This window comes from Hemitrygon akajei, chromosome 17 (assembly GCF_048418815.1).
Source record: "Hemitrygon akajei chromosome 17, sHemAka1.3, whole genome shotgun sequence".
NCBI lineage: Eukaryota > Metazoa > Chordata > Chondrichthyes > Myliobatiformes > Dasyatidae > Hemitrygon > Hemitrygon akajei.
The window spans coordinates 87719200-87746994 of record NC_133140.1 but is presented as its reverse complement, the minus strand read 5'-3'; the positions used below and the strand labels follow the sequence as shown (position 1 = coordinate 87746994).

Genomic DNA, 27795 nt, shown 5'->3' with positions numbered 1-27795 from the left:
TAGTCTCTCGTTCTAGTCTCACACAACCTCGGGACAGTCCCTGTCTATCCAAAGAACTGACACGTTAGTGCCTCGTTAGTCTCTCGTTCTAGTCTCACACAACCTCGGGACAGTCCCTGTCTATCCAAAGAACTGACACGTTAGTGCCTCGTTAGTCTCTCGTTCTAGTCTCACACAACCTCAGGACAGTCCCTGTCTATCCAAAGAACTGACACGTTAGTGCCTCGTTAGTCTCTCGTTCTAGTCTCACACAACCTCGGGACAGTCCCTGTCTATCCAAAGAACTGACACGTTAGTGCCTCGTTAGTCTCTCGTTCTAGTCTCACACAACCTCGGGACAGTCCCTGTCTATCCAAAGAACTGACACGTTAGTGCCTCGTTAGTCTCTCGTTCTAGTCTCACACAACCTCGGGACAGTCCCTGTCTATCCAAAGAACTGACACGTTAGTGCCTCGTTAGTCTCTCGTTCTAGTCTCACACAACCTCGGGACAGTCCCTGTCTATCCAAAGAACTGACACGTTAGTGCCTCGTTAGTCTCTCGTTCTAGTCTCACACAACCTCGGGACAGTCCCTGTCTATCCAAAGAACTGACACGTTAGTGCCTCGTTAGTCTCTCGTTCTAGTCTCACACAACCTCGGGACAGTCCCTGTCTATCCAAAGAACTGACACGTTAGTGCCTCGTTAGTCTCTCGTTCTAGTCTCACACAACCTCGGGACAGTCCCTGTCTATCCAAAGAACTGACACGTTACTGCCTCGTTAGTCTCTCGTTCTAGTCTCACACAACCTCGGGACAGTCCCTGTCTATCCAAAGAACTGACACGTTAGTGCCTCGTTAGTCTCTCGTTCTAGTCTCACACAACCTCAGGACAGTCCCTGTCTATCCAAAGAACTGACTCTTAAGGCCCTTGAATTCCATTGATGCTCTCATTAGAGGATCCATCGTGTCCCATCAAACCGGCTGGGTTAAGCAAACTATCTATCACTATCTGTACATGTTTGTCAGCAGGCAACAATACAGTCGCCTGCTGTCAGACACTACCTGTAGTTTCCCTGTCTCTAGGAGAGTGACTGTGCTGTCACAGGGGGTCTGTGCAAGACTATCTGACCCATCAGGGTAAGACCGTAGGTCCTGATGCTGCAACAACCTCACTTGCATACAGCGGTGCACTGCTGTCGCTATTGGATCCCGTTTTACAGAATAATATGCGACAGGCTGCAAATGTCACCATGCTCTTGACGTACAATAGCATTAAAGCTCCCTCTTTGTCACAAAACAGATGGAACAATTTGTTAAAACGAGGAAATCTGCAGATGCTGGAAAATCAACCGAACAATGGAACAATTCGTTCATGTCCGGCAAACCCAAAGTCAGCCCTGTAGCTAGAGTTTGCTTTCAACAGAAAATGGCCTGACCTACCTCTGGTGTCTGTTCCACCTGGTCTTTGCCCTGCTACCTTCTTCTTAAGAGAGCTTGTGCAAGCTCAACATATTTATTATTTAGTTTTATTGTATTTGGAGATACAATGCAGAACAAGTCCTTGCGGCCCAGTGACTGCACAGCTCAGCAACCCACCGCTTAACCCTAGTCTAACCACAGGACAATTAACCTACTAACCGATACAACTTTCCACTGGGTATGAGGAGAGGGCAGGAACGGGGTACTGATTGTGGATGATCAGCCATGATCACAGTGAATGGCGGTGCAGGCTCGAAGGGGCAAATAGCCTACACTCCTGCACCTATTGTCTATTGACTATTGACTGGGGGGGAACCCATTGGCACACGGGAAGAAATGTACAAACTTGCGTACAGAAGATGCAAAACTGAACTCTGAACTGTGATAGCGTCGCACTAATTGCTACGTTACTCTGGTGCTTGACAGAAAATTGTGGCAGTAAATTAGGACCCTAAAGTCAGCTGGATTCTCTTAAACTCCTCCACCCACATTCTCTTCACTGTGGGTGGAGTATTTAAGCATTGCTTCTTTACATTCCTTGGGAATTACTTTCTCACCCTGTCTAAACGTGTGTCCCAATACACCACTTCAGACTGTCCAAACAGTACCCTGGAGTTGTTTGCCTTCAGTTCTGTACTTCCAAAAACCTATAAAATCATCAAAACCATGCAGATCTGCTCTTTCTCTCCTCCTCCTTCTTCTTAAGCCCCATCATCTCTTCTGGAGCATAGGCTGCTAACAGCAGCTTGTCAGCGTCCTCCGTCCAGCACTGGTGGCCCTGGATGGCAGAAAGATAATTGGCCCTGTGGCTCCCAAGGACTTGCAGCTTTCATCACATGACTTCATATGTCTTCTAAATGAAGATCTTTCCTCTCCCAGGGATGAGGTCCTTGGGGCAGCTTTTGGCGTTTCTGTAGCACTGGGCCCATATGGGATGGCGTTGCTAACCCCATCCATGCTCAACCCTCCTCCTTTCACAGCCAGACTTGGGGACGCGCATAGCGTTCTTCCTTTCTCTCCTGGCAATGGAATTAAAATACCATCCACATATTATAAAATACTGCTTCTGGTGTCTGCCAAGGGAACATGGATGATTATCTTGGCCATACATCGATGGAAAATGTCAGGGCTGTTATGGAAACCTTGGGCAACCTTGTCTTGTCCAAGCATCCTGCTGTCCATACCCAATAAAAGCTAACTTATCCTGAATATCAGGATGTACCGGAATCTACCAAAATCATTGGCATTAACTAAGACATTAAAAATATCCTGTTCTGCCCTCAGGCCATTCAGAAAGATAGATGGAACCGCCACTGTAGGATATTCCTAAGTGTCATATTTGCTCAGGAAGGTATAGCCAATGGTTAACCAGCCTGGCTTAGTACAGGTCAGATCTGGGAATTCGTATAGGCAGTGGTTCGCTGGGTCATTCCTTGTTGCTGTAGTCCTGTGACGTTCTTTGCCACTATTGCCTCTGCTTCGAGTTTAATGGGGTACTGTCAATGGGGTGGGTGTGATGTCTGAACGGGTGTCACAGTCTTGTTTGTGAGTGATTAGGCTCGGGTTGAATCAGGCGTTTCTAGGGCGGCGAGACTGGAAGGGCCTGTTTCATGCAGTATCTCTAAATGAAATGGAATAAAATGCTCATGTCCTTGATCTGTGTCAGGATGGGTCCATGTTATTGGATAAGTATGGATCCTGTGCCCACCCCCACTACCACTGTAGTTTTACTTGTAATGGCTCATCCAGGTTTAGTCAGATATCGAGGCCCCAGTGCCTAACAACATAATGCACTGCCAGACCCCTAATTACACACTGACAAACATTCTGGGGTCCCCACCCTTCCCACTGAGGGACTATACTAATTATTCCATCAGCGGTCGTTTTAACTCCTCTGCAGATCTGAAAGGCAGTTCCCGCTGTACCATCACTCGCAGCGGAGTGCTGATCCTCATTTTGCTGGGAGCACAGACATTGTCCCACTTTTCCACTTCCTTTTTACCAACAATTGTCTGGGATTGTAAGGAAGTTAAATGTGGGAAGTCTTGACCTTTTCCTCTGTGCTTACAATTCCGGGCCATGTGACCCCCTCCTTCCGCATTTGAAACATTCCACCTGCCACTCCAGTTGCACTGTCTCCGTTTTCCCACTCTCTGCTTGGCCAGTTAAGAACTATAGAGTCATGGAATACTACAGCATAAATCCTGATTAACTGTGTGGCCACGGTTTTATTATCTGGGTCAGCTGTGGACCCATGCCATCTTTCAGAAGTTGTAAGCCGTTGTTCCCCTTTGGGCTCATTTATGCTGTTGTTTCAGCATAATTCCCAAACTTCTCCCTTGGCTCTTGCTTAATTAAAGTAATCTTGGCCCAGTTTGCCTATCACACCTTCTACAGGCTCAGTAAGGTCCCCCGGTTTGCCCTCTGGGGATTTGTTTACCCTTTAATCCATTTTTTATTTTGAATATAGCTAGGAAATGTGGACTAGACCTGCCTGGGTATTTTAGCCTTTGAAAGGATGTCTATATATCTCCTGGAAGGTGGGGTGGAGATATGTCACTACCAAAGGAAATGTAAGGCTAGCCTGTGCAAAGTATAGCACCAGCTTAGCCCCCCATTCGGGATCACATGAAGCCATGGGAAGTGGTGGTAGATGGTCATGTGAACAGCTGGTGCAGATCAAATTGTCTTACTGCTTATGTCTCTCCAACTACCAGTGACAAAAATCACTGCTCTTTGAACACAAACACATGCAACTGATGCCATTTAAAAACTGTTTTCTCTGAGCACGGTGAGCGTCTAATGGTCACACAAGACCGATGCTAGTGAGAAACTTCAGCAACAGTCTCCTGGCCCAATTAATTGGCACAATGTCCCAAATAAACAGACAGAATTTCAGTAATTTTCTCAATTTAGTTTTTGTTCTTTAAGAGTTGTTCTGAATAATCCGCTGCCCGATGGCCCAATTAATCAGAATTCCCTGTATTCAAAGCGGAGGTTGATAGATTCTTGATTAGTAAGGGTGTCAAAGTGCAGGGAAATGGGGTTGGGAGGGATAATAAATCAGCCATGATGGAATGGTGGAGAGACTCGATGGGCTGAATGGCCTAATCCTGCTCCTGTGTCTTTTGGTCCATTCCATGTCTCCACTTCCAGGCTTTATGTGCAGTTCCCTGTTCCCACATTAACACAACCATATTCCTATTTGCTAGTTATTAGTCCTCACTATTCTTTCCCCTATAGCAATATCCAAAGAGCACAGTTTTAGGCTGAGAGGTAAGGGGTTCTGAGGAGATCTAAGGAAGAGTATTTCACCGGCTGGAATGTGGAGAGAGTCAAAACATGTAAGGACTATTTGAATTTACCAGCGTGGGGCCTGTAGAAGGCCATGAACCAGGCTCTGTAAGTGGGAGAGTATGAATGTGTACGTGACTGTCAGCATGGGGTGCCACAGTACATCCTCCCTGTGAGAAGCATGGGTTTCCCCAGGCGCTCTGGTCTCCTCCCACAATCCAAAGACAGACCGGCTAGGTTAATGGCTCGTTATAAATTGTCCCATGATTAGGTTATGGTTAATCAGGGTTCTGGGGTTGCTGGGGTGACGTGTCTCAAAGGGATGGAAGGGCCTACTCCACACCGTATTACTAAATAAAATAAATAGATAAACAGGGTGAGCCAAACGGCCTGTTTCTATAACTCGGAGGCTGAGAACTGAAGCCCTTCACTCCTGACGAAGGGTCTCAGCCCGAAACATCAACTGTTTCGATGCTGCCTGGCCTGCTGAGTTCCTCCAGCACTTTGTGTGTGTTCCTTCATTCCTGGTGTTCTTTATCAGATGTTAGGGAGATCACATCAGTTTTGGTCTCTGTTTAAGGAAGAATGTAATTACGGTACAGTGGAGGCAGAGAAGGTTCACTAGGTTGATTCCTGGGGTGAAATGAAGATACACAAAGCAGGGCAGGCCTGTACTGATTAGAGTTTAGAAAAATTGGAGGTTATTTTACCGATGCTGAGAGATTTCTCAAACTATGGGGTGTAGTTTCAGAAGAAGGCCTTGCCCATTTCAGAAAGAGTTGAGGAGGGATTTCTTCTCTCAGATCATCCTGAATCTTTGCAATTTTGCAGAGTAGGGAGCTGTGGAGGTGGTCACGCTGGAGATTTGAGCTTCAGGGGGTGTGAGAGCCTGGGAGTTGAGGCAAAGACTGGAACAGCTTTGATCTCATTAACTGACAGAGGAAGCTGGAGGGGTTGATTGGCTGCTGCTCCTGTTTCTGATGTAAAATGTCTCCAGGCTCTCTCTTCCTACGTTGAAGATGTTCAAAATTAACACGGGTTCTGATGGAATACGTTGGGGAATCACAAACGCAGAGATCCTGCAGATGCTGGAAATCCTGAGCAACACACACAAAATGCTGGAGGAACTCAGCAGGCCAGGCAGCATCTATGGAGGGAAGCGAAGGGTTTCCTGAATCATTGACGGTCATTTCCCTTCACTGACACTGCCTGCCCTGCTGAGTTCCCCCAGCTTTCAGTACATGCCTCATACACGGGGAGAACCTCGTTTTAACCAGCAGAAGTTCTCTGACAGAGCCAAAGGGGGAGAAGAGCACTGACTTGGGCAGGTGCTGGCACACTCTACTGAAAACTAAAAAGAATTAAATGAATGCCAGCAGGAGAGAGCAGTGGAGAGGGACTGATGAACATCATCTTCAGAGGCTTCCTTTGGTGTGTTGCAGGATGGTGCTTGCTGACAGATTCACTCCGTACTCTTACTCCCACAGGTACTGGAGCGGTTGTTGCACAAGGGATTTCGTGTAGTGGCTTCCTGCGGCGGCGGTGTCGATTCTTCACAGTTCAGTGAATATGTGCTGTACCGTCAGGACAAGCAGTTACAGCTCACGCCAACAACGTTCAGAATAAAACAGGAGCCTCTGGATTAGCGTGAGCACAGACCTCCAGCCCGGTCTCCAGGCTTTCTTATGTTTTGTTTCTAACAACCCTCACCCACCCCCAACAGTCTACCTGTTTTGTTTTAGTTGCTGGACTCGAGAGCAGGCATCTGTCAACAAGGAAGATTTCTTGATGATGATATTAGTCAATGGATGGGTCAGCTGCACTCCTGCCTGCTACAGACAGTTGATGCCACCAGCCTTCATTTCAGGAGCTCAGGAGCCGGGAGGAGAGGCGGATAAGAAAGGGCTTTGGTTACAACATGGAAGGAACCAACCATAAACCAACAAGCGATAATCCGAACTGCTGTAATTTGTAAAGTATTCTCTGTCCCATCATATTCTCCAGACAACTGCTACTACAATCCCAACTGGGCACAGAATGTCACACCAACGCAGGACACAGAACATCTCACCAACACTGAGCACAGAACATCTCACCAACACTGGGCACAGAACATCTCACCAACACTGGGCACAGAACATCTCACCAACACAGGACACAGAACATCTCATCAACACTGGGCACAGAACATCTCACCAACACTGAGCACAGAACATCTCACCAACACAGGACACAGAACATCTCACCAACACTGAGAACAGAACATCTCACCAACACTGAGCACAGAACATCTCACCAACACTGAGCACAGAACATCTCATCAACACTGGGCACAGAACATCTCACCAACACTGAGCACAGAACATCTGACCAACACTGAGCACAGAACATCTCACCAACACAGGACACAGAACATCTCACCAACACTGAGCACAGAACATCTCACCAACACTGAGCACAGAACATCTGACCAACACTGAGCACAGAACATCTCACCAACACAGGACACAGAACATCTCACCAACACTGAGCACAGAACATCTCACCAACACTGAGCACAGAACATCTCACCAACACTGGGCACAGAACATCTCACCAACACTGAGCACAGAACATCTGACCAACACTGAGCACAGAACATCTCACCAACACAGGACACAGAACATCTCACCAACACTGAGCACAGAACATCTCACCAACACAGGACACAGAACATCTCACCAACACGGGACACAGAACATCTCACCAACACAGGACACAGAACATCTCACCAACACTGAGCACAGAACATCTCACCAACACTGGACACAGAACATCTCACCAATACAGGACACAGAACATCTCACCAACACTGGGCACAGAACATCTCACCAACACTGAGCACAGAACATCTCACCAACACTGAGCACAGAACATCTCACCAACACTGGGCACAGAACATCTCACCAACACAAGACACAGAACATCTCACCAACACTGAGCACAGAACATCTCACCAACACTGGGCACAGAACATCTCATCAACACTGGGCACAGAACATCTCACCAACACAGGACACAGAACATCTCACCAACACTGAGCACAGAACATCTCACCAACACAGGACACAGAACATCTCACCAACACTGGGCACAGAACATCTCACCAACACAGGACACAGAACATCTCACCAACACTGGGCACAGAACATCTCACCAACACTGGGCACAGAACATCTCACCAACACTGAGCACAGAACATCTCACCAACACTGGGCACAGAACATCTCACCAACACTGAGCACAGAACATCTCACCAACACAGGACACAGAACATCTCACCAACACTGGGCACAGGACATCTCGCCAACACTGAGCACAGAACATCTCACCAACACAGGACACAGAACATCTCACCAACACTGGGCACAGGACATCTCGCCAACACTGGGCACAGAACATCTCACCAACACTGAGCACAGAACATCTCACCAACACAGGACACAGAACATCTCACCAACACTGGGCACAGAACATCTCACCAACACTGGGCACAGAACATCTCACCAACACTGGGCACAGAACATCTCATCAACACTGGGCACAGAACATCTCACCAACACTGAGCACAGAACATCTCACCAACACAGGACACAGAACATCTCACCAACACTGGGCACAGAACATCTCACCAACACTGGGCACAGAACATCTCACCAACACTGGGCACAGAACATCTCATCAACACTGGGCACAGAACATCTCACCAACACTGAGCACAGAACATCTCACCAACACAGGACACAGAACATCTCACCAACACTGGGCACAGAACATCTCATCAATACAGGACACAGAACATCTCACCAACACTGGGCACAGAACATCTCACCAACACAGGACACAGAACATCTCACCAACACTGGGCACAGAACATCTCACCAACACTGGGCACAGAACATCTCACCAACACTGAGCACAGAACATCTCACCAACACTGGGCACAGAACATCTCACCAACACTGAGCACAGAACATCTCACCAACACAGGACACAGAACATCTCACCAACACTGGGCACAGGACATCTCGCCAACACTGGGCACAGAACATCTCACCAACACTGAGCACAGAACATCTCACCAACACAGGACACAGAACATCTCACCAACACTGGGCACAGAACATCTCATCAACACTGGGCACAGAACATCTCACCAACACTGAGCACAGAACATCACACCAACACTGGGCACAGAACATCTCACCAACACAGGACACAGAACATCTCACCAACACTGGGCACAGAACATCTCACCAACACTGAGCACAGAACATCTCACCAACACTGGGCACAGAACATCTCACCAACACTGAGCACAGAACATCTCACCAACACAGGACACAGAACATCTCACCAACACTGGGCACAGAACATCTCACCAACACTGAGCACAGAACATCTCACCAACACTGGGCACAGAACATCTCACCAACACTGAGCACAGAACATCTCACCAACACTGAGCACAGAACATCTCACCAACACTGAGCACAGAACATCTCACCAACACTGGACACAGAACATCTGACCAACACTGAGCACAGAACATCTCACCAACACTGAGCACAGAACATCTCACCAACACAGGACACAGAACATCTCACCAACACAGGACACAGAACATCTCACCAACACTGGGCACAGAACATCTCACCAACACTGGGCACAGAACATCTCACCAACACTGAGCACAGAACATCTCACCAACACTGGGCACAGGACATCTCACCAACACTGTGCACAGACCATCTCACCAACACTGAGCACGAAACATCTCACCAACACTGGGCACAGAACATCTCGCCAACACTGGGCACAGAACATCTTGCCAACACTGGGCACAGGACATCTCACCAACACTGGGCAAAGTACCTATAAAGTCTACGTTCAGAGTGTTGACCCAACCTACTTCATATCTGGAACTCACTGCTGGGACCCTCTTTCCATGTGGCACACATCTTGTCCTACTTTAAACATAGCTTCTCGGGCCTCTCCGTGATGCCTGACAACGTGATTTTAGTGAGCACTTCACTGCTCCAAGGTTTTCGTTGTAGAGACCCACCCAGTGGTTCTTCCATCACCACTCCCTCACCCGTCCCCCTGCCAATATGGAGTCTCCTGTCTCCTTCATTTCCTTGCCTTGACTGTCCTTCATCTCACTCAGTCCAAGGCTGGTCCCTGACCCACGAGACTAAAACAGTGAAAATTAAAGTACAGTTCATTAAATGCTGAAAAGAAAGCAGTTGATTTTTTTATTATAAATAAACGAAGATGTTTAACTGAAACTTCTACTTGTACTCATGATTTGTAACTATCTAATTAACAAGGCTCATGACCCAGTGCTTCTTTGTTACTGAATGGGCAATATTCTTGTATCCGAGTGGGGGGTCCCTACTGCCACCCGTCCCCTGAGGGTGGCCCCACCCATATCCGAGTTGGCAGCACCCCACTGCCACCCGTCCCCTGAGGGTGGCCCCACCCATATCCGAGTTGGCAGCACCCCACTGCCACCCGTCCCCTGAGGGTGGCCCCACCCATATCCGAGTGGGGGGTCCCCACTGCCACCTGTCCCCTGAGGGTGGCCCCACCCATATCCGAGTTGGCAGCACCCCACTGCCACCCGTCCCCTGAGGGTGGCCCCACCCATATCCGAGTTGGCAGCACCCCACTGCCACCCGTCCCCTGAGGGTGGCCCCACCCATATCCGAGTTGGCAGCACCCCACTGCCACCCGTCCCCTGAGGGTGGCCCCACCCATATCCGAGTGGGGGGGTCCCCACTGCCACCCGTCCCCTGAGGGTGGCCCCACCCATATCCGAGTTGGCAGCACCCCACTGCCACCCGTCCCCTGAGGGTGGCTCCACCCATATCCGAGTTGGCAGCACCCCACTGCCACCCGTCCCCTGAGGGTGGCCCCACCCATATCCGAGTGGGGGGTCCCCACTGCCACCCGTCCTCTGAGGGTGGCCCCCTTGTGGATGTGCTCCATTGCCAGACGAATAAAATATTTCACAGATTTCATATCTGTTATGGGGAGACCACGAAGGGCATTGTGAAGAGCAGGGGTAATTGCCCATGTTTGGAACAGCACGTACTCTGCATCAATGATCACTAAAGCATTAGAGTCATAGAGTACTATGGCACAGAGCAGATCCATGCTGAACTGTTACTCTGCCTAGTTCCATGGACCATAGCCCTTTACACCCCTCCCATCCATGGACACCCAAACCCCTCATCCACTGGCAGCTCATTCCACACTCTCACCACCCTCTCAGTGAAGTGGTTCCTGCTCAGGTTCCCTTAAACATTTCTCCTTTCACCCTTAACCTATGACTTTTATTTGTAGCCCCACCCAAGCTCAGTGGAAAAAGCCTGCTTGTATTTACCCTATCTATACCCCTCATAATTTTGAATACCTCTATCAAACCTCCCCTCATTCTCCTACGCTCTAGGGAATAAAGTCCTTATCATTTCAACCTTTCCTTATATATTAGGTCATCAAATCCTGGCAACATTCTTGTAAATTTTCTCTGTACTCTTTTGGTGTCACTTTGGTATTTGTGGGAGCTTGCTGTGCACGATTCATTTGCTAATATTTTCATTATCACAGTGAGCACATGCGGAAGTGAGCCTCTGACATCATGAGAGGTAAAGACATGCAGCCATTCTTTACGATATTAACCTACAGAAGGCTAACCTGCACCAAAAAAGATGATAAGCTAACTGTATTTAAGGTTGCTTTTCATACAAAAACTCCTTCACTCAGAGGGTGGTCAGAGTGTGGAATGAGCTGCCAACGCAAGTGGTAAATGCAGATTCGATTAAAAATTTCAGAAAAGTACATGGATGAGAGAGGTGTGAAGGGCTGTGGTCCCAGCACGAGTTGATGGGACGGCAGAATAGCAGTTCGGCATGAACTTCATGGGCCTGTTTCTGTGCAGGAAATCCAATTGAACAATGGGGTTTGCATTGTCCCAGTTTCTGCACTGACAGCTTCTTACCTAAAGGTTTCATAAGCTCTTTATTAGTTCATCCTTCTAGTTTGTTTATGGTGAAAATTAATCTGTGGAACTCACTTAGTCTATTTACCATAATGTGGCCATCTGGAATGCTTTAGCCAATTTCTCCTTTATGGATCCATTTTGGGCTTTGATATTCCTTCCATTATCATTGTAAAATTATTTTGGGTCTCTTTTGCTGCACCTCAAAGTTTAAAGTAAGTTCATACTGTATTTGTCACCACAGACTACCCTGAGATTCAATTTCTTGTGAACATTCACAGTAAATACAAAGAAACACAATAGAATCAGTGAAAAACTGCACAAGATGGACAATCAGTGTGCAAAAGACAACAAACTGAAAATACAGAAAGAAAAATAATAAATAAATAAATATCGAGAGTAAGAGATGCAGGGTGCTTGAAATTCAGTCGATAGGTTGTGGAAACAGTTCAGCACTGGGGTGAGTGAAGTTTCAAGACTCTGGTTTGCCTCTATCTCTCCATTAACTTTAGCTCCAGACTTTACTCTGCAAGACTTAAAAGCCTTTCTTGTAATCAAGTATAAAGAATTGTGCCTATTTTTAATTTTGAAATCCAGTAATAACCAGTTATTCAGCATCCGAATGGGGAAGAACAGATAATGATTCAGATTTGGATTTATTTATCACATGTACATCAAAACATGCAGTGAAATGCAGCCCACAAGAGCCGCCACACATTCTGGTGCTGACGTTGCAGACCCACAATGATTCAGACTGATGCTCCTTCATTGAGTGAATAAACTGGCATGCTGGAGAATCAGAAATGCAAATACAGTTTTATCTGAGCTGTATTTTGCTTCATTGCTCCACTGGCTAGGCTGGGAATTTGTCTCTGCTACACAGAGTGATGGATTAATGTCTATCTTGGGATTACTGCTGTCAGAACTTGGCTCGGCTTGGGTTTTGTGTGTTCAAGATGGCGAGGGGGGAGATGGAGACACTGTGACTGAGTTGTTCTGTCGAAGAGCTGGCTAAAGGAGATGAATGCATTGGTCCCCCTTAATGGCAGAATCAGAATCAGATTTAATATCACTGGCATGTCGTGAAATTTGTTGTTTTGTGGTAGTAGTATATTGTAATACATCATAATAAAAATAAATCCATGTAAATGAAGTAAGCAGTGCAAAAAGACAACAGTGAAAACAGTGAGGTAGTGTACATGGATTCATTGTCCATTCAGGAGTTTGATGGCAAAGAGGGAGAAGCTGTTCCTGAACCACTGAGTGTGTGTCTTCAGGCTCTTGTACCTCCTCCTTGACGGTAGGAGTGAAAAAAGGGTATGTCCTGGGTGACGGGGGTCCTTAATGTTGGATGCTGCCTTTCTGAGGCATCACCTTCTGAAGGTCTCCTCGATGCTGGGACGGCTAGTGCCCATGATGGAGCTGGCTGAGGTTACAATTCTGTGCAGTGGCCCTTCCATACCAAACGTGATGCTACCAGTTACAAACGTAGAATGCTCAGGTGCCAATCAAAAGTATTCCCCCCCCACCAGAAATTTTTATGTTTTATTGTTTTACAACATTGAATCACAGATTTTTGACACTGATCAGCAAAAATGACGCTTTTGTGTCAAAGTGAAAACAAATTTCTACAAATTGGTCTAAATTTATTACAATTATTAAGCACAAAATAATTAAATGCATAATTACTCACCCCCCCCCCCCTTCAAGTCAGTATTTAATAGATGTACCTTTGGTAGCAATTACAGCCAATGTCTGTGTGGATAGGTCTCTATCAGCTTTACACATCTAGACACTACAATTTTTCCCCACACTTCTTTACAAAACTGCTCAAGCACTGTCAGATTGCATGGGGATCATGAGTGAACAGCACTTTTCACATCCAGCCACAAATTCTCAATTGGATTGGGGTCTGGACTCTGATTTGGCCACTCCAGGATATTAACTTTGTTGTTTTTAAGTCATTCCTGTGTAGCTTTGGCTTTATGTTTGGGGTCATTGTCTTGCTGAAAAACAATTCTCCCAAGTTGTAGTTCTCTTGCAGACTGCATCAGGTTTTCCTCCAGAATTTCCTTGAATTTTGCTGCATTCATTTTACCCTCTACCTTCACACTTTCCAGGACCTGCTGCAGTGAAGCATCCCCACAGCATGATGCAGCCACCACCATGCTTCATGGTAGGGATGGTGTGTTTTTGATGATGCGTGGTGTTTGGCTTACAGCAAACATAGCTTTTAGTCCAATGGCTGGAAAGCTCAATTTTGGTTTCATCAGTCCATACAACCTTCTTCCAGCTGACCTCAGAGTCTCCCACGTGCCTTCTGGCAAACTCTAGCCAAGATTTCATATGAGTTTTTTTAACAGTGACTTTCTCTTTGCCACTCTCCCATAAAGCTACGACTGGACTACGCAACAGTTGTTGTATGCGTAGGTTCTCCCATCTCAGCCACTGAAGCTTGTAACTCCTCCAGAGTTGTCACAGGTCTCTCGGGGGCCTCCCTCACTAGTCCCCTTCTTGCACGGTCACTCAGTTTTTGAGGACAGCTTGCTCGAGGCAGATTTACAGCTGTGCCATACTCTTTCCATTTCTTGATGATTGACTTAACAGTACTCCAAGGAATATTCTGTGACTTTGAAATTTTCTTGTATCCATCTTCTGACTTGTGCTTTTCAATAACCTTTTCATGGAGTTGTTTGGAGTGTTCTTTTGTCTCCATGTTGTAGTTTTTGCCAGGATACTGACTCACCAGCAGTTGGACTTTCCAGATACAGGGATATTTTTACTACAATCCATCGAAACACCTTGACTGCACATGGTGATCTCCATTTAACTAATTATGTGACTTCTAAAACCAATTGGCTGCACCAGTGATGATTTATTGCATCATATTAAAGGGGGTGAGTACTCACGCAAGCAATTATTTTATGTTTTATATTTGCAATTAATTTAGTTCAATTTGTAGAGATCTGTTTTCACTTTGCAATGAGTGTCTTTTTTCTGTTGATCGGTGTCAAACATTGCCTGATTAATTCCACTGTGATTCAATGTTGTAAGACAATGTCCAAGGGGTGTGTATACTTTTTATAGGCACTGTATATATAGAAATTTGCAAGAATATTCCCCAGATGACTTCCGTTGTGCACACTATAGACATGAACCCATCCTTAGTTGTGTTTGCAATTGATCCCATCCCGTTCACCAGCCACAGGCTTCCTCATCTAAACCATTCATATACAAGTTTCTGATTGAAGGCCCCAACTCTCATCACTGTGGAATCCCACTCTTCACTGTCTGCTCCTCAAAGGACCCATTTATTCCTGCTCTTTGTCCAATCAGTTCTCTATCCTTGTCAGCACCTCATTCCCGGTCCCTGTACATTACATTGGCATGTTAGTCTCCCATGTGGACTTTGCCAAAAGCTTCTGACTATCAAACTACAGTAGTTTCCAGTTAATTAGGACACATCGGGACCAGAACATTTTGGCCTGATTAAGCGGCTGTCCCAATTAGCTAAATTTTTATGGAAATGGTTAAAAAGGTACAAAAAGAACAAAGTACCATTTAAATAAGTTGCAAATATCATGGAGGTACAGGAGCCTGAAGACACACACTCAACATTTCAGGAACAGCTTCTTCCCTTCCACCATCAGATTTCTGAATGGACAATGAACCTGTGTACACGACCTCAATATTTTTCCCCCTCTTTTTTCACTACTTATTTAATATAATTTCAAAAATATATACTTCTTTTTGTAATTTATAGTTTTTAATTTTATGTATTGCTACCGCAAAACAACAAATTTCACGATATATGCCAGTGATAATAAACTTGATTCTGAAATTATGTATTTAAATGAAATTACTGGTTTCATGAGAATAGTTAGGAAGATATAAAAACTGACGAACAAATGAAACACAGAATAAATTACAGCATTACCAAAATTACTACAGTTCTATAAAACTGTGTATTAATTCTTTGTAGATCCTAACTTATTGAAGTAATGAAAATGTTTCATTTTCACTCCTGGCCATTTCTGACATCTCCAAGTCTGAATACTTGAAACCACAGTGAGCAAAACAATTTTTTGAATTGTTTTACTGCTTATTTCTCACCAACTATCAGTGACCAAAATCACTGCTTTTCGAACACAAGCACACGCAACTGACACTATTAAAAAAACTCTTTGTTTGCCTTAAGCATGGTGTAGTGTCTAACAGCCACATCCACTGATACACCCTCATCTCCTACTATCTTAATAACTCCAGTGCTGTGCTGACTTTGACCTAGCCTGATTTCCAAGTGTCTGTGATTGCAACTCTGTCCATTTCCTCACCTGCTGACCCATTCAATAATAATCTCTGTTGAACTGTCACAGGTCTGGCTCCTCCACTTACCCTACACTGTTATAATTATCACCTCTGCCCTCCCGAATCCCGGGCACCACGGTAGCGTAGTGGTAAGCACAATGCTATAAAAGCTCAGGGAGTTCCGGGGTTTGGAGTTCAATTCCGGCGCCATTCTGTTAGGAGTCTCTGTACGCTCATCCTGTGGAATGCCTGGGTTTTCCCCGGGTGCTCGAGTTTCCTCCCACTGTCACATTTACAACTCTCCTTTAACTGAGAAGTTGTATGATTGTCAGTCCCTCTGTCCCTCCAGCCATCGGTCTGGTGGAGATTCTCACATCCTGCCGTTCAGGGAAGGAAGCACAAAGACCAAAGGTGCTGCATGTTCTCAGGCTCCCCATCCATGGGGGCACTGCCAAACCAGCTTCGGTTTGAACGCCCCCACCCCAGTCCGGAGCCCGGATATGGGACAAAGATTGAGTCTCTCCATACACAAGCATGCTCTCTTCTTGCTGCTGCCTTCAGGATGGAGGTCCCACACCTCCAGGTTCAGGAACAGTTATTACCCCTCAACCATCAGGCTCCTGAAACAGAGGGGATAATTCTACTCAACTTCCCTCACCCCAACACTGAACTGTCTCCACAACCCATGGACTCACTTTCAAGGACTCTTCATCTCATGTTCTCAATATTTATTGCTTATTATTTTTTCACTTTGTGTGTTTGCAGTTTGTTTTGCACATTGGTTCTTTGCCCACCCTGTTGGGTGAGTTTTTCATTGATTCTATTGTGTTTCTTGTATTCACTGTGAATGGCCACAAGAAAATGAATCTCGGGATTCAAATGGTGACATATGTACTTTGATAATAAATTTACTTTGAACTTTGAGGTTAACAGCTGAACGGGCAGCCATGAACTCCACCTTAACCATCACAGTTCCACAGATCGTGCTTGAGGTTTCAATATGACAACAAGGCAGTAGTTTGTGGAATTTGCAATGTCACCCATATTCTATAGATGTACCGTAACAACAGGTTGGCAGGTTTGGGGGACTTAAAAAACAAGTACAGGCCAGGAAAAGGTATCTAAAGGTTGTACACAAACATAGACACCAAATGCAGCAGACACAAAATAGAGGAACTCAGCAGGTCAGGCAGCATCTATAGACATGAACCAACAGTCGATGTTTCAGGTGAGACTCCTCCTCGGGGGAGATGCCAGAATAGGAAGACGGGGAGGGGAAGTAAAACGAGCTAGAAGGTGGGAGGTGACTCCAGGTGATCCAATGACACCAAATAACCTGAGGGGAAGGCACAAGGAGACTCACTGAATACTGTACACCTGGAGACGTGAAACAGCAGAGTCTCTCTCTGCCTGCAGACTGTAAGATCAGCAGTGCCCGGTTTAGGGTCAGCGAGTGCCTGCTGCCCCTCTCCTGCTCCATGTATCAGATGAAATCCCCAAGGTTTACCTGAGTTACCCTCCATGGTGTGGACTGTCTAGACAAGGTTGAACGTGAATCCTGTGTCAGAAACGCTCTCTGTGAAATGTAGAGACCGAGGTCACTGCCCGAATGAAAGCCAGGCCTCATCATCCTGATCCACAACAAAATCTGCTGCTGAAAGGTTTCGGCCAGAAACGTCAACCGTACTCTTCTCCACAGACGCTGCCTGACCTGCTGAGTTCCTCCGGAAACGTCAACCGTACTCTTCTCCACAGACGCTGCCTGACCTGCTGAGTTCCTCCGGAAACGTCAACCGTACTCTTCTCCACAGACGCTGCCTGACCTGCTGAGTTCCTCCGGCATTTTGTGTGTGTTGCTCGGATTTCCAGCATCTGCAGATTTCCTCTTGTCTGAAAATGAATCTCCATAACCTTGGCGATGAATCACTGATGTACTGTGTGTTGTGAGATTTGTATAGATGTTAATTTCTACAGGTGAGTGATGGGGAGTATATTGACTGGTTGCATCACTCTAAGTCTGATCCCTTCCTGAGTATTCTGACCCAGAAACCTTGTTTCAATTCACTGAAGTGTCCAGGTCCTTTAAGCTCAGATAGTGTTGTTACCCCTCAACCATTAGGCTCGTGAACCAGAGTGAATAACTTCACTCACCCCACACTGAACTGATTCCACAAGCTATAGACTGACTTTTAAGGATTCTTCATCTCATGTTCTCGATATTTATTGCTTATTTATATATTTATTTATGTTATATCTGCACAGATTGTTGTCTTTTGCACACTGGTTGTTTATCCAATCTTTCATTGATTTCTTTACGTTTCTTGATTTACTGTAAATGCCTGCAAGGAAATGAATCTCAGAGTTGTATATAGTGACATATATGTACTTTGATAATAACTTTGAACTTTGTTGTTTTGTGGCAGTGGTACACACACACACACACACACACACACACACACACACACACACACTCACACACAGACACACACACACACACACACACACACATACACACACAGACAGACAGACAGACACACACACACACACGCACACACACACACACACACACACACACACAGACACTCACACACAGACACACACACACACACTCATATGCACACACGCACACAGACACACACACATACACACACACACACAGACAGACAGACAGACACACACACACACGCACACAGACACACACACATACACACACACACAGACAGACAGACAGACACACACACGCACGCACGCACGCACGCACGCATGCACACACACACTCCATTATATCCAGTATGTGTGTGTATGTGTATATATACACACACTGTTTATACCACACTCAGTTAGAGGAGGTACCCAATATAGTGGCCATTGAGTGTACGTGTGAGTGAAGTTATTCACACTGGTTCAGAAGCCTGATGGCTGTAGAGTAATAACTGTTCCTACAACATAGTCTAATCCCAAAGCCAGTCCATAGACCAATGAATATTTATTTTTATTAGTATTTATATATATTCCTATTGTAATTTATAGTATTTTTATGTATTGCTCTGTACTGTTGTTGTGAAACAACAAATTTTTAAAATATCAGTTTATTCGAAACTGATTTTAATAAACTCCTGAAATGACTCCACAGACATCCTACCTCACCTCCCAGAGAGGAGATACTAACAAAGGAGATGTCATTGTAGAAACCACTTGATGTTCAGGAATTCATAGACAGTTTTGGAATTTGCTCTTATATTTAGAACACAAAGGAATTGACATTTAAAATCTCCAGGCCTATGAACAGATGCAAACAGTTGGTTATGGATAACCTGTACCAGGAAGGCTTCGACCTGCATCCATTGTCCACAAGATGAACTGACTGGAATGTCTGTACCGCACACACAAAGGGATGCAATGGTGGGCAGTGGGATCATCTTCATGTACATTCTATGCTTGAGGGTCTCCATTGGTTGGGATCGACCAGGGATGTTGCTTCCCAGCTGCCACACCCAAGCCAGTGCTCACGCCTGGGCAGTACGATATGGAGAGCAAGCTGTTACCCACACGGCAGGCTCCCATCTCCACACAGCTGACACACCCAAGCCAGTGCTCACGCCTGGGCAGTACGATATGGAGAGCAAGCCGCTACCCACACGGCAGGCTCCCATCTCCACACAGCTGCCACACCCATAGGAACAGAAAAGACTGATACAGTTTAGCACCAGGAGTTGCCAATCAGCATTGAACTCAATGTAAGACTGCCTTAAGGACTCCAACTCTTAAGGTTTTCCCTTGGGGTTTTCTCCCAGAGCCTTCCCCCATGAGTGGGTATAGCCGCAAGGCAGTGGAGGTTTGAGATCAGAGTTTTCCTTCTCCGAGATGAGCTGCCAATCACAGCTAACAAGCCCCATATGCCCAAAGCGACTGGTTTTAAAGCACCAGTAACCTACCTTTGCCCCTTCTCCTGTCAGTAGAAACGGTTATGCTGGGCTAAGTAGCTAAGCCTCATTTGAAGGCCAGGAGCTGGAATTGGTAGAGGGATTTTATCCCCACTACCTAACCCAGCTATAACTATCTTAAGGAACCCCTGGGACTTACTAACTGCAATCTCCTCGTCATCCACCTGACCCATATCTTATGTCCAACTCCCATTCACTCCGAAAATGTACATCGAAAAATGGACACCGTTGGAAACTTAATTGACTCCACAACCCCAGGCTTATTTATCTCAGTTTAGTATTAGTCAATGATCAATCGAATTCACACCTAACCAGAGAATCAATGGTGATTTGGTGATATATTAAAGTATTTAAAAATGTTCTGTCCACACAAGCTAATTCTGAAACCACACAGCCCATACCTCCAGACTCTCTGAAAGAGTCTACAGTGGGGAACCTTATCAAATGCCTTACTGAAATCCATATACACCACATCCACTGCTCTAGCTTCATCAATGTGCTTTGTCACGTCCTCAAACAATTCAATCAAGCTCATGAGGCATGACCTACACCTCACAAAGCCATGCAGACTACCCTTAATCAGACTATGCTTTTCCAAGTACTTGTAAATCCTGTTTCTAAGAATCCTTTCCAATAATTTGCTGACCACTGAGATAAAACTCATTGGTCTATAATTCCCAGGGCTATCCCTACTCCCTTTGTTCTGGAATGAAAAATTCCATCTGCCATTTTTCAGCCGATTTGTCTAGGTGGCCCAGATCACGCTGCAAGCTTTGACACTTCCTCGCTGTCCCCGATCTTTCTGTCATTCGCAAATTTGCAGATCGAGTTAACCACATTATCATTCAGATCATCGATACAGATGACAAACAACAACAGACCCAGCTCCGATCCCTGCGGCACTCCACTAGTCACAGGCCTCCAGTCAGAGGAACAGACTAACGTTTTAGGTTTAAGTCGTTACAGCTCAGTTCAAGTTCAAGTTCAATTGTCATTCAATCAAACACATGAGCACAGCCAATTGAAACAGCAATCCTCCGAGACCAAGGTGCAAAACACAGTACACAGCATATATAGCACATATTATGATTGTAGAAAAACACATAGTTACAAAAAAATTAAAAGTAATGATAGAGTCCAAGTCTAATGCATGTCATAGCCTGTAGAAGAATGGAACATGGATGTTGTCCTGGAGCCATGTTTATGCAAGACCAGCCCGCAGCAGCTCCTCATCACGTGACAACACAATGCTGCTTGAAAGGTTAACCCTTCTTCTCTCCCCACAGACGCAGTTTGACCTGCAGAATCTCCCATTCCCACTCTGATTTTGTGGAAGAGAGCCTTTTCTTCTGTGTGGTACAGCAATTGATCTGCTGCCACACAACTTCAGTGACCTGCTCCCATCCAGAGCTACAGTGCTGGCTGTGAGGAGTTAGACCTCGTACCATTGCCCCCAGGGACTCTGATTTTGTCCCACATCTCAAAGATGTCTGGGTTAATCACTGTAAATTGTACCTGTAGGTGAGTGGTCAAATCTGGGAGGCAGATGATTTAAATGTGCGGAGACGAAGGTAAATGAATACTTGACGGTTGGCATGAATTCCGTGGGCAAAGGGTCTGTCTCTATGCTGTCATTTCCTCAGAAAGTCTGGCCCAGTATCTTTGGAACTTAGAGCAAAGCACAAAATGTTGGAGGAACTCAGCAGGTCAGGCAGCATCTATGGAGATGAATAAAGAGTCAGTGTTTCAGGCTGAGACCCTTTATCAAAGTTCAAAGTAAATTTTATTACATATCACCACATACAGCCCTGAGATTCATTTTCCTGCAGGCATACTCAGCAAACCTATAGAAAAGTAACTATAACAGGATCAACCAGAGTGCAGAAGACAACACCAGCTGCTGGAAATCCAAAGCAACACATACAAAATGCTGGAGGAACTCAGCAGGTCAGGCAACATCTATGGAAACGAGTACGGTCGATGTTTCCGGCCAAGACCCTTCATCAAGTCTGGATAAAAAGAAAGATGAGAAGTTAGAGTAAGATGGTGGCAGAGGAGAAGGAAGTTCAAGGTGGTAGATGATAGGTGAAACTGGGAGAGGGGCAGGGGGTGAAATAAAGAGCTGGGAAGTTGATTGCTGAAAAAGATACAGGCCTGGAGAAGAGGGAATCTGATAGGAGAGGACAGAAGTCCATTGAAGAGCACCAGAGGGAGGTGATGGGCAGGTAAGTAGATATGGTGAGGGAGGGGAATGGGAATGGGGAATTGTGAGAGAGGGGAACGGGAATGGGGAATGGTGAGGGAGGGGAATGGAAATGGGGAATTGTGAGAGAGGGGAACGGGAATGGGGAATTGTGAGAGAGGGGAACGGGAATGGGGAATGGTGAGGGAGGGGAATGGGAATGGGGAATGGTGAGAGAGGGGAATGGAAATGGGGAATGGTGAAGGAGAGGTAGGGGACAGCTGGAAAATGTAAAAGGCTCCAAAGAGAAAAATCCTAACTTGCTCAACTTTCCCTCGTAAAACATTTAAGAGGCAACACAAACAAAACGCTGGTCAGACAGCATCTATGGAGAGGAAGAAATAGCTGATGTTTTGGACCTAGACCCTTCATTTTGGAACTTAATTTTCATATTTCATGATTTATCAAATTTATTTTCATATTTTAATTTTTTATTTAAATTTTAAACAAATTAAAAATTAAATATATTAAATGTAATAATTTTGTATTCATGATTTGATAGAAAACAAGTAGATTTATACATTTAAAAAGGTGCTAATCTGAAATTCCTGAAGGGCAAGAAAAAGCTACCTGAAAATCAGAAGACTGGGAGAACTCTGCGGTCAGGCGGCTTCTGTGGTGGTAGGCCAGTGGCCGAAGCCCCACGTTGCCAGTCAAAGTCCACTGGGAAAGGTGAAAGCCCATGAGGCCACAGGGGGCTCAGAGGTCTGTCCCGGGGTTGGAGGACTGTCCGTGTGTGTGTAGGAATAGGGTTTGTTTTACTGTTGTCGTTTTGCTCCTTGTGTTCTGTGTTGTTTTGCTGAACATGTTGGACATTCTCCGCTGGCACCAGAATCTGTGGCTGCCCCCGGCATCGTTAGACTGAGCTGATTGTTAATGCAAATGAGGCATTTTACTTTATATTTCGCTGTACACATGATAAATAAATCTGACATCTCAGGTTCAGACTCAGCGTCGATACATGAAACACCGACTTGCCCCTCAGCCCTCGGCAGGTGCTTCCTGACCCGCTGAGCTCCTCCAACATTGTTCTGTTGCCCCAGATTCCAGCATCCGCCTTTTCCAAAAGCTTCCCTCTGGAAAGCGCTAGAGGCTATTAAAACAAAAACTTCATCCGAGCAGTTAAAAGTAGCTCTCCCCAGGCAGTTAATCTGATTAGCCCCCACCCCACCCCTCTCTATCTATTACCTCTGGCACTGCACTGTGAACACTTTAAACCACTTTCTATCATTGATTCTATTATGGCTATTATTCTATTATGGATTTATTGACTATGCCCACAAATAAGCACATCTCAAGATTGTGCTTGGTGACATACAAGTACTTTGGTAATGAATTTACTTTGAACTTAGAATGCCATTTACATTGTAAATACACACTGATATTCATGTATTTATGCACATTTTATTCCATATCCATACTTTAACATCTATTTTTATATAATTATTTTATTCTTTAAGTTCAAAGTAAATTTAATATCGAAGTTCATATATGTCATCCTTTACAACCCTGCGATTCAGTTTCTTGTTGGAATACTCAATAAATCCATAATAGAATAATGATCATAATAGAAGCAATGAAAGACCGTGTTCAATCAGTGTGCATAAGACAACAAATGGTGCAAATAAAAAATTCATAAATAAGAAAGCAATTAGTATCAAAAACATGAGATGAAGAGACCTTGAAGGTGAGTGCATAGGTTGTGGGAACAGTTCAGAGATGGAACAAGTGGATTTGAGTGTAGTTACCCCCTTTGGTTCAAGCGCCTGATAGCTGAGGGGTAATAACTGCTCCTGAACCTGATGCTGTGAGTCCTGAGGCTCCTGTACCTTTGTCCTGATAGCAGCAGAGAGAAGAACATATCCTGTGTGGTGGGGATCCCTTACGACGGAAGCTGCTCTCCTGCGACAATGCTTCATGTAGATGTGCTCAGTGGTGGGGAGGGCTTTACCCGGGATGGACTGAGCTCCATCCGATACTTTGTAGGATTTTCCATTTGAGGGTATAATGTTGAATGTTGATGTGACCAGCACACCACAGCAAACCCCTTGGTCGTTTGGGGTTGACCATGTATGCTGTATCCTAGCTGTTTACTGTCTACTACGCAAGCCAGGCCAGTACAATATGAAGGGCAAGCTGTTGCCCATGAATACAAAGGAACGGCAAAGTCTGATACGTTTTGGTACCAGTGGCATCGCAGGAGTTGCCAGTCAGCATTGAAGTCAACTTGGGCTGCTTAGGGACTCCAGTTCTGGATTTTTCCTCGGGGTTTACTCCCGAAGCTTCCCCATGAGTGGGTATTACCGCAAGGCAGCAGAGGTTCCTAATACATCTAAATGCACAGAAAATGGTGAATAAAGTCAATCCTCCTCCTTGTGTCTTCAGAAGCTATTTGCAGACTGTGTGGCAGGTGAATTAACTCGGTGTCTGTTGTGGACTTCCTGTTCCAACCCAAGCCCTACTGATGGGTAGGGAGCAGATAGGATGTTTATTCTCACTGAACTTTCGTATTTGGGTCAGATATACTTGAAGGGATGTCTCTGCACTTTATCCAGACCTGTTCAATACTACTGCCTGGTTATAGTGTGTTTAAAGATGCTTTATTTTTGGCAGTGTTGGCTCTGATCAGGTATGGAGAAATCTGGGTTCAATTTGGATGTGATTGGATCCGGTTTTAATTTCCTACCTGGGCAGATCTCCAAGCCTAGGGCATTTCAGGGGCTCTCCAGCCCCACAGCATTGTCTGCATCTGTACAAGAGAGCTGCTAAACAGTGTTACAGAATATAGAGCTGGACAGGCCATTCAGCCCATGATGTTGTGCTAACCTCAAATACAATTTATAGTAAACATCCTCCTCCTGCGTATCATCCATATCGCCATTCCCTTTACCTTCCTGGATCTGTCGAAAGGCCTCTTTAACTCCACCACACTGCCTGTTTCCATGACTACCCTTAGTAACCCAGTCTATTCTCTGTGTAGATAACTTGCCCCTCAAGGCTTAACTAAAGATAAAGGTCCCCCCCAACCTTAAACACATGTCCTCTGTGTTTGACATTTCAATGTTCAAAGTAAATTTATTATCAAATTACATACATGTCACCATATGCTACACTGAGATTCATTTTTTTGTGGGCATTCACAGCAAATACAACGAAATACAATAGAATCAGTGAAAGACGGTACCCAACAGGACAGACAGTCAATGAGCAAAAGGCAACAAACTGTAAATAAAAATAGAAAAAAATACAACAAATATCAGGAACAAGAGATGAAAGGCCCTTGAAATTGATTCCATCGGCTGTGGGAACGGTTCAGTGTTGGAGTGAGTGACGTTATCCCCTCTGGTTCATGAGCCAGGTGGTTGAGTGTTTTACCCTGGGAAAAGATTCCGTCTACCCTATCTCTGTCTTTCATGATTCAGGTCTCCCCTCAGCTTCTGATGCTCTAGACCAGGGATTTCCAGCCTTTTTTATTCCATGGACCAATACCAATAAGCAAGAGGTCCATGGACTCCAGGTTGGGAAGCCCTGCTCTAGGGGGAACAACACAAGTTTATCCAACCTTTGCTTCTAGCTCATTGGCAGTCGGCATAGGCTGGTTACCGTGGTTATAGAGGTAACATACAACAACAAGATGCTCAGTGACCAAATACTACAAAGCCCAGGGTATGTGGAAGGGACCTGTCGTGACTGTGATCAAGGTCACCAGGGAGACGCTGAAGCTGGTGACAGAGAAACCTTTAAAATCAAGGGCGACAGCAGGTGATTCAACACAGTTTCCAGAGTTACAATGATATCATTTGCCTCAATACTTTAGCTTGACAATGCTTCCTTTGAAATGCACATCTAAAGTGGGAGAAAGCTCTGAATGTTCAAACAGCCCTGCTGGGACGTAGGATGTCTAGAAGCTGCTGAAGGCAGAGAGTCAGACACCCAAACTTAATTTTGCCTGGCCGACTCTCTGAATATGTCCTGCTCTATCAATAACTCTAGGAGACTGGAAGTAGAGTAAATAACAATAGGCTTTTATTAACAGCGAAAATGGAGCACAACCATGTTGGATGACTGAGGGAGGAGCAGTGCCCCAATCACCTTTATCCAGGGGTCTGTGGGGGGAGCCACAGGAGCAGTCAGCAGAGGGGCGTGTCCAGACAGGTATACATGGTTTACCACAATATGTGTATATCCTGAGGACACAAATATCCCAACTATTGCCTTTACCTGGGACCATGTTTGATGTGCCAAGTGACAATATCCATCTGGTCTGCTAGCTTGAACTCAAGTCACAAATGGTGCAAGATAATTCAGCCATGTGGTCTGGTTTGATGCAGGTCAGTTAACACAACCCCGTTATCCTGAGCACTGCATCTCGTGTGCTAGCCCTGTGCCGTGGGTCAGCCTGTGATCCACAGATAGTATTGTTTAGTTGCAAAGGTGTGCTTTAACTTCAATTTACTGCTTGTAATTTACAATTTACATGAAGAACTGACGACTGGTTCAGTTTGAATTAATATCTGCTCTGTTCACAGAATACTCCCTTCCAGGCTCAGATGGAGAGAGAGGGCAGGGGTTTGAGCTGTTAACCTAGCTGCACGCTGACTGGATATAATGCATTTCAGAGTCATAGAGCGATACAGTACATCCACAGGTCCTTCGGTCCAACCAGTCATGGTGCCCACCCACCTAATCAGAATTTCCTATGTATGGCCCATATCTCCCCAAGCCCTGCCCCTCCACGTACCTGTGCAAGTGCTTCCTAAATGATATACAATACCTGGCTCAGCTGCAGCTAATTCCTTACACTCGGTGCGGAATAAGTTGCCCCTCTGCTCCCTCTCTCAGTCTAAGCCTGTGCCCTCTACCCTGGGGAAAAAAACTGTTACTCTCCACCTTATCTATGCCTCTCATAGTTTTAATTATTTTTATAAGGTCACCTGCCAGCTTGTCCTCCTTCCCCACCACCCCCTGCCCCCCAACTTCATTGCTTTTCTGGCTTCTGCCCCTTCCTTTACAGCCTTGATGAAGACCCTGGGTTTGAAATATTGACTGTTCCTTTCTATAGACGCTGCCTGACCTGCTGTGTCCCTCCAGGATCTGTGTGTGTTGCTCTGGATTTCCAGCATCTGCACAATCTGTGGTGTTTATAAAGTTGTCCCTCGTTCCCTTTGCCCCAAGGAGCCTCATGTAGGTTCATGAAAGGAACCCAGAGCGTGTAGTGGTGATGTTTGGTTCATCAACCACTCTGCGGACGTAGGGGAGGGCTGTAAGTGCATGGCAAGTCAGCTGGCATCAGGAGAGCTTTGTTCTGCAGCAACTGGGAACCAAAAGGACCCAGCAGCTGAGCGGGCAAAGACATCAACAAACTCTACTTGTTTACTGTTAAGTAACTCCCAGGTTATGAGAATACACTTGTTTTTAGTACAATCTGAAGCACACAGGGAAAAAAAAACACCTTTAATAAAGTAACTGCACCTTAAGGAACTCAAACAGAGGCCAACGTTGTCTG

The 27795-nt window shown here is 45.5% G+C and overlaps 1 protein-coding gene across 4 annotated transcripts in view; it reads left to right on the top strand.

Moving 5' to 3' along the window:
- The window catches only part of LOC140740883 (BTB/POZ domain-containing protein kctd15), a 94994-nt gene extending 87994 nt beyond the window's left edge, over positions 1-7000 (top strand). Inside the window, exons 6-7 of one of the 4 annotated variants that reach the window (XM_073070483.1) lie at positions 6241-6400; positions 6496-7000. In XM_073070483.1, the coding sequence (XP_072926584.1) occupies positions 6241-6399 (159 nt within the window). In that variant the 3' untranslated portion in view covers position 6400; positions 6496-7000. Of the gene's footprint in view, positions 1-6240 lie in introns of all 4 variants that reach the window. The other 3 variants (XM_073070482.1, XM_073070485.1, XM_073070484.1) reach the window with 3 other exon arrangements.
- The last annotated feature ends 20795 nt before the right edge of the window (positions 7001-27795 follow it).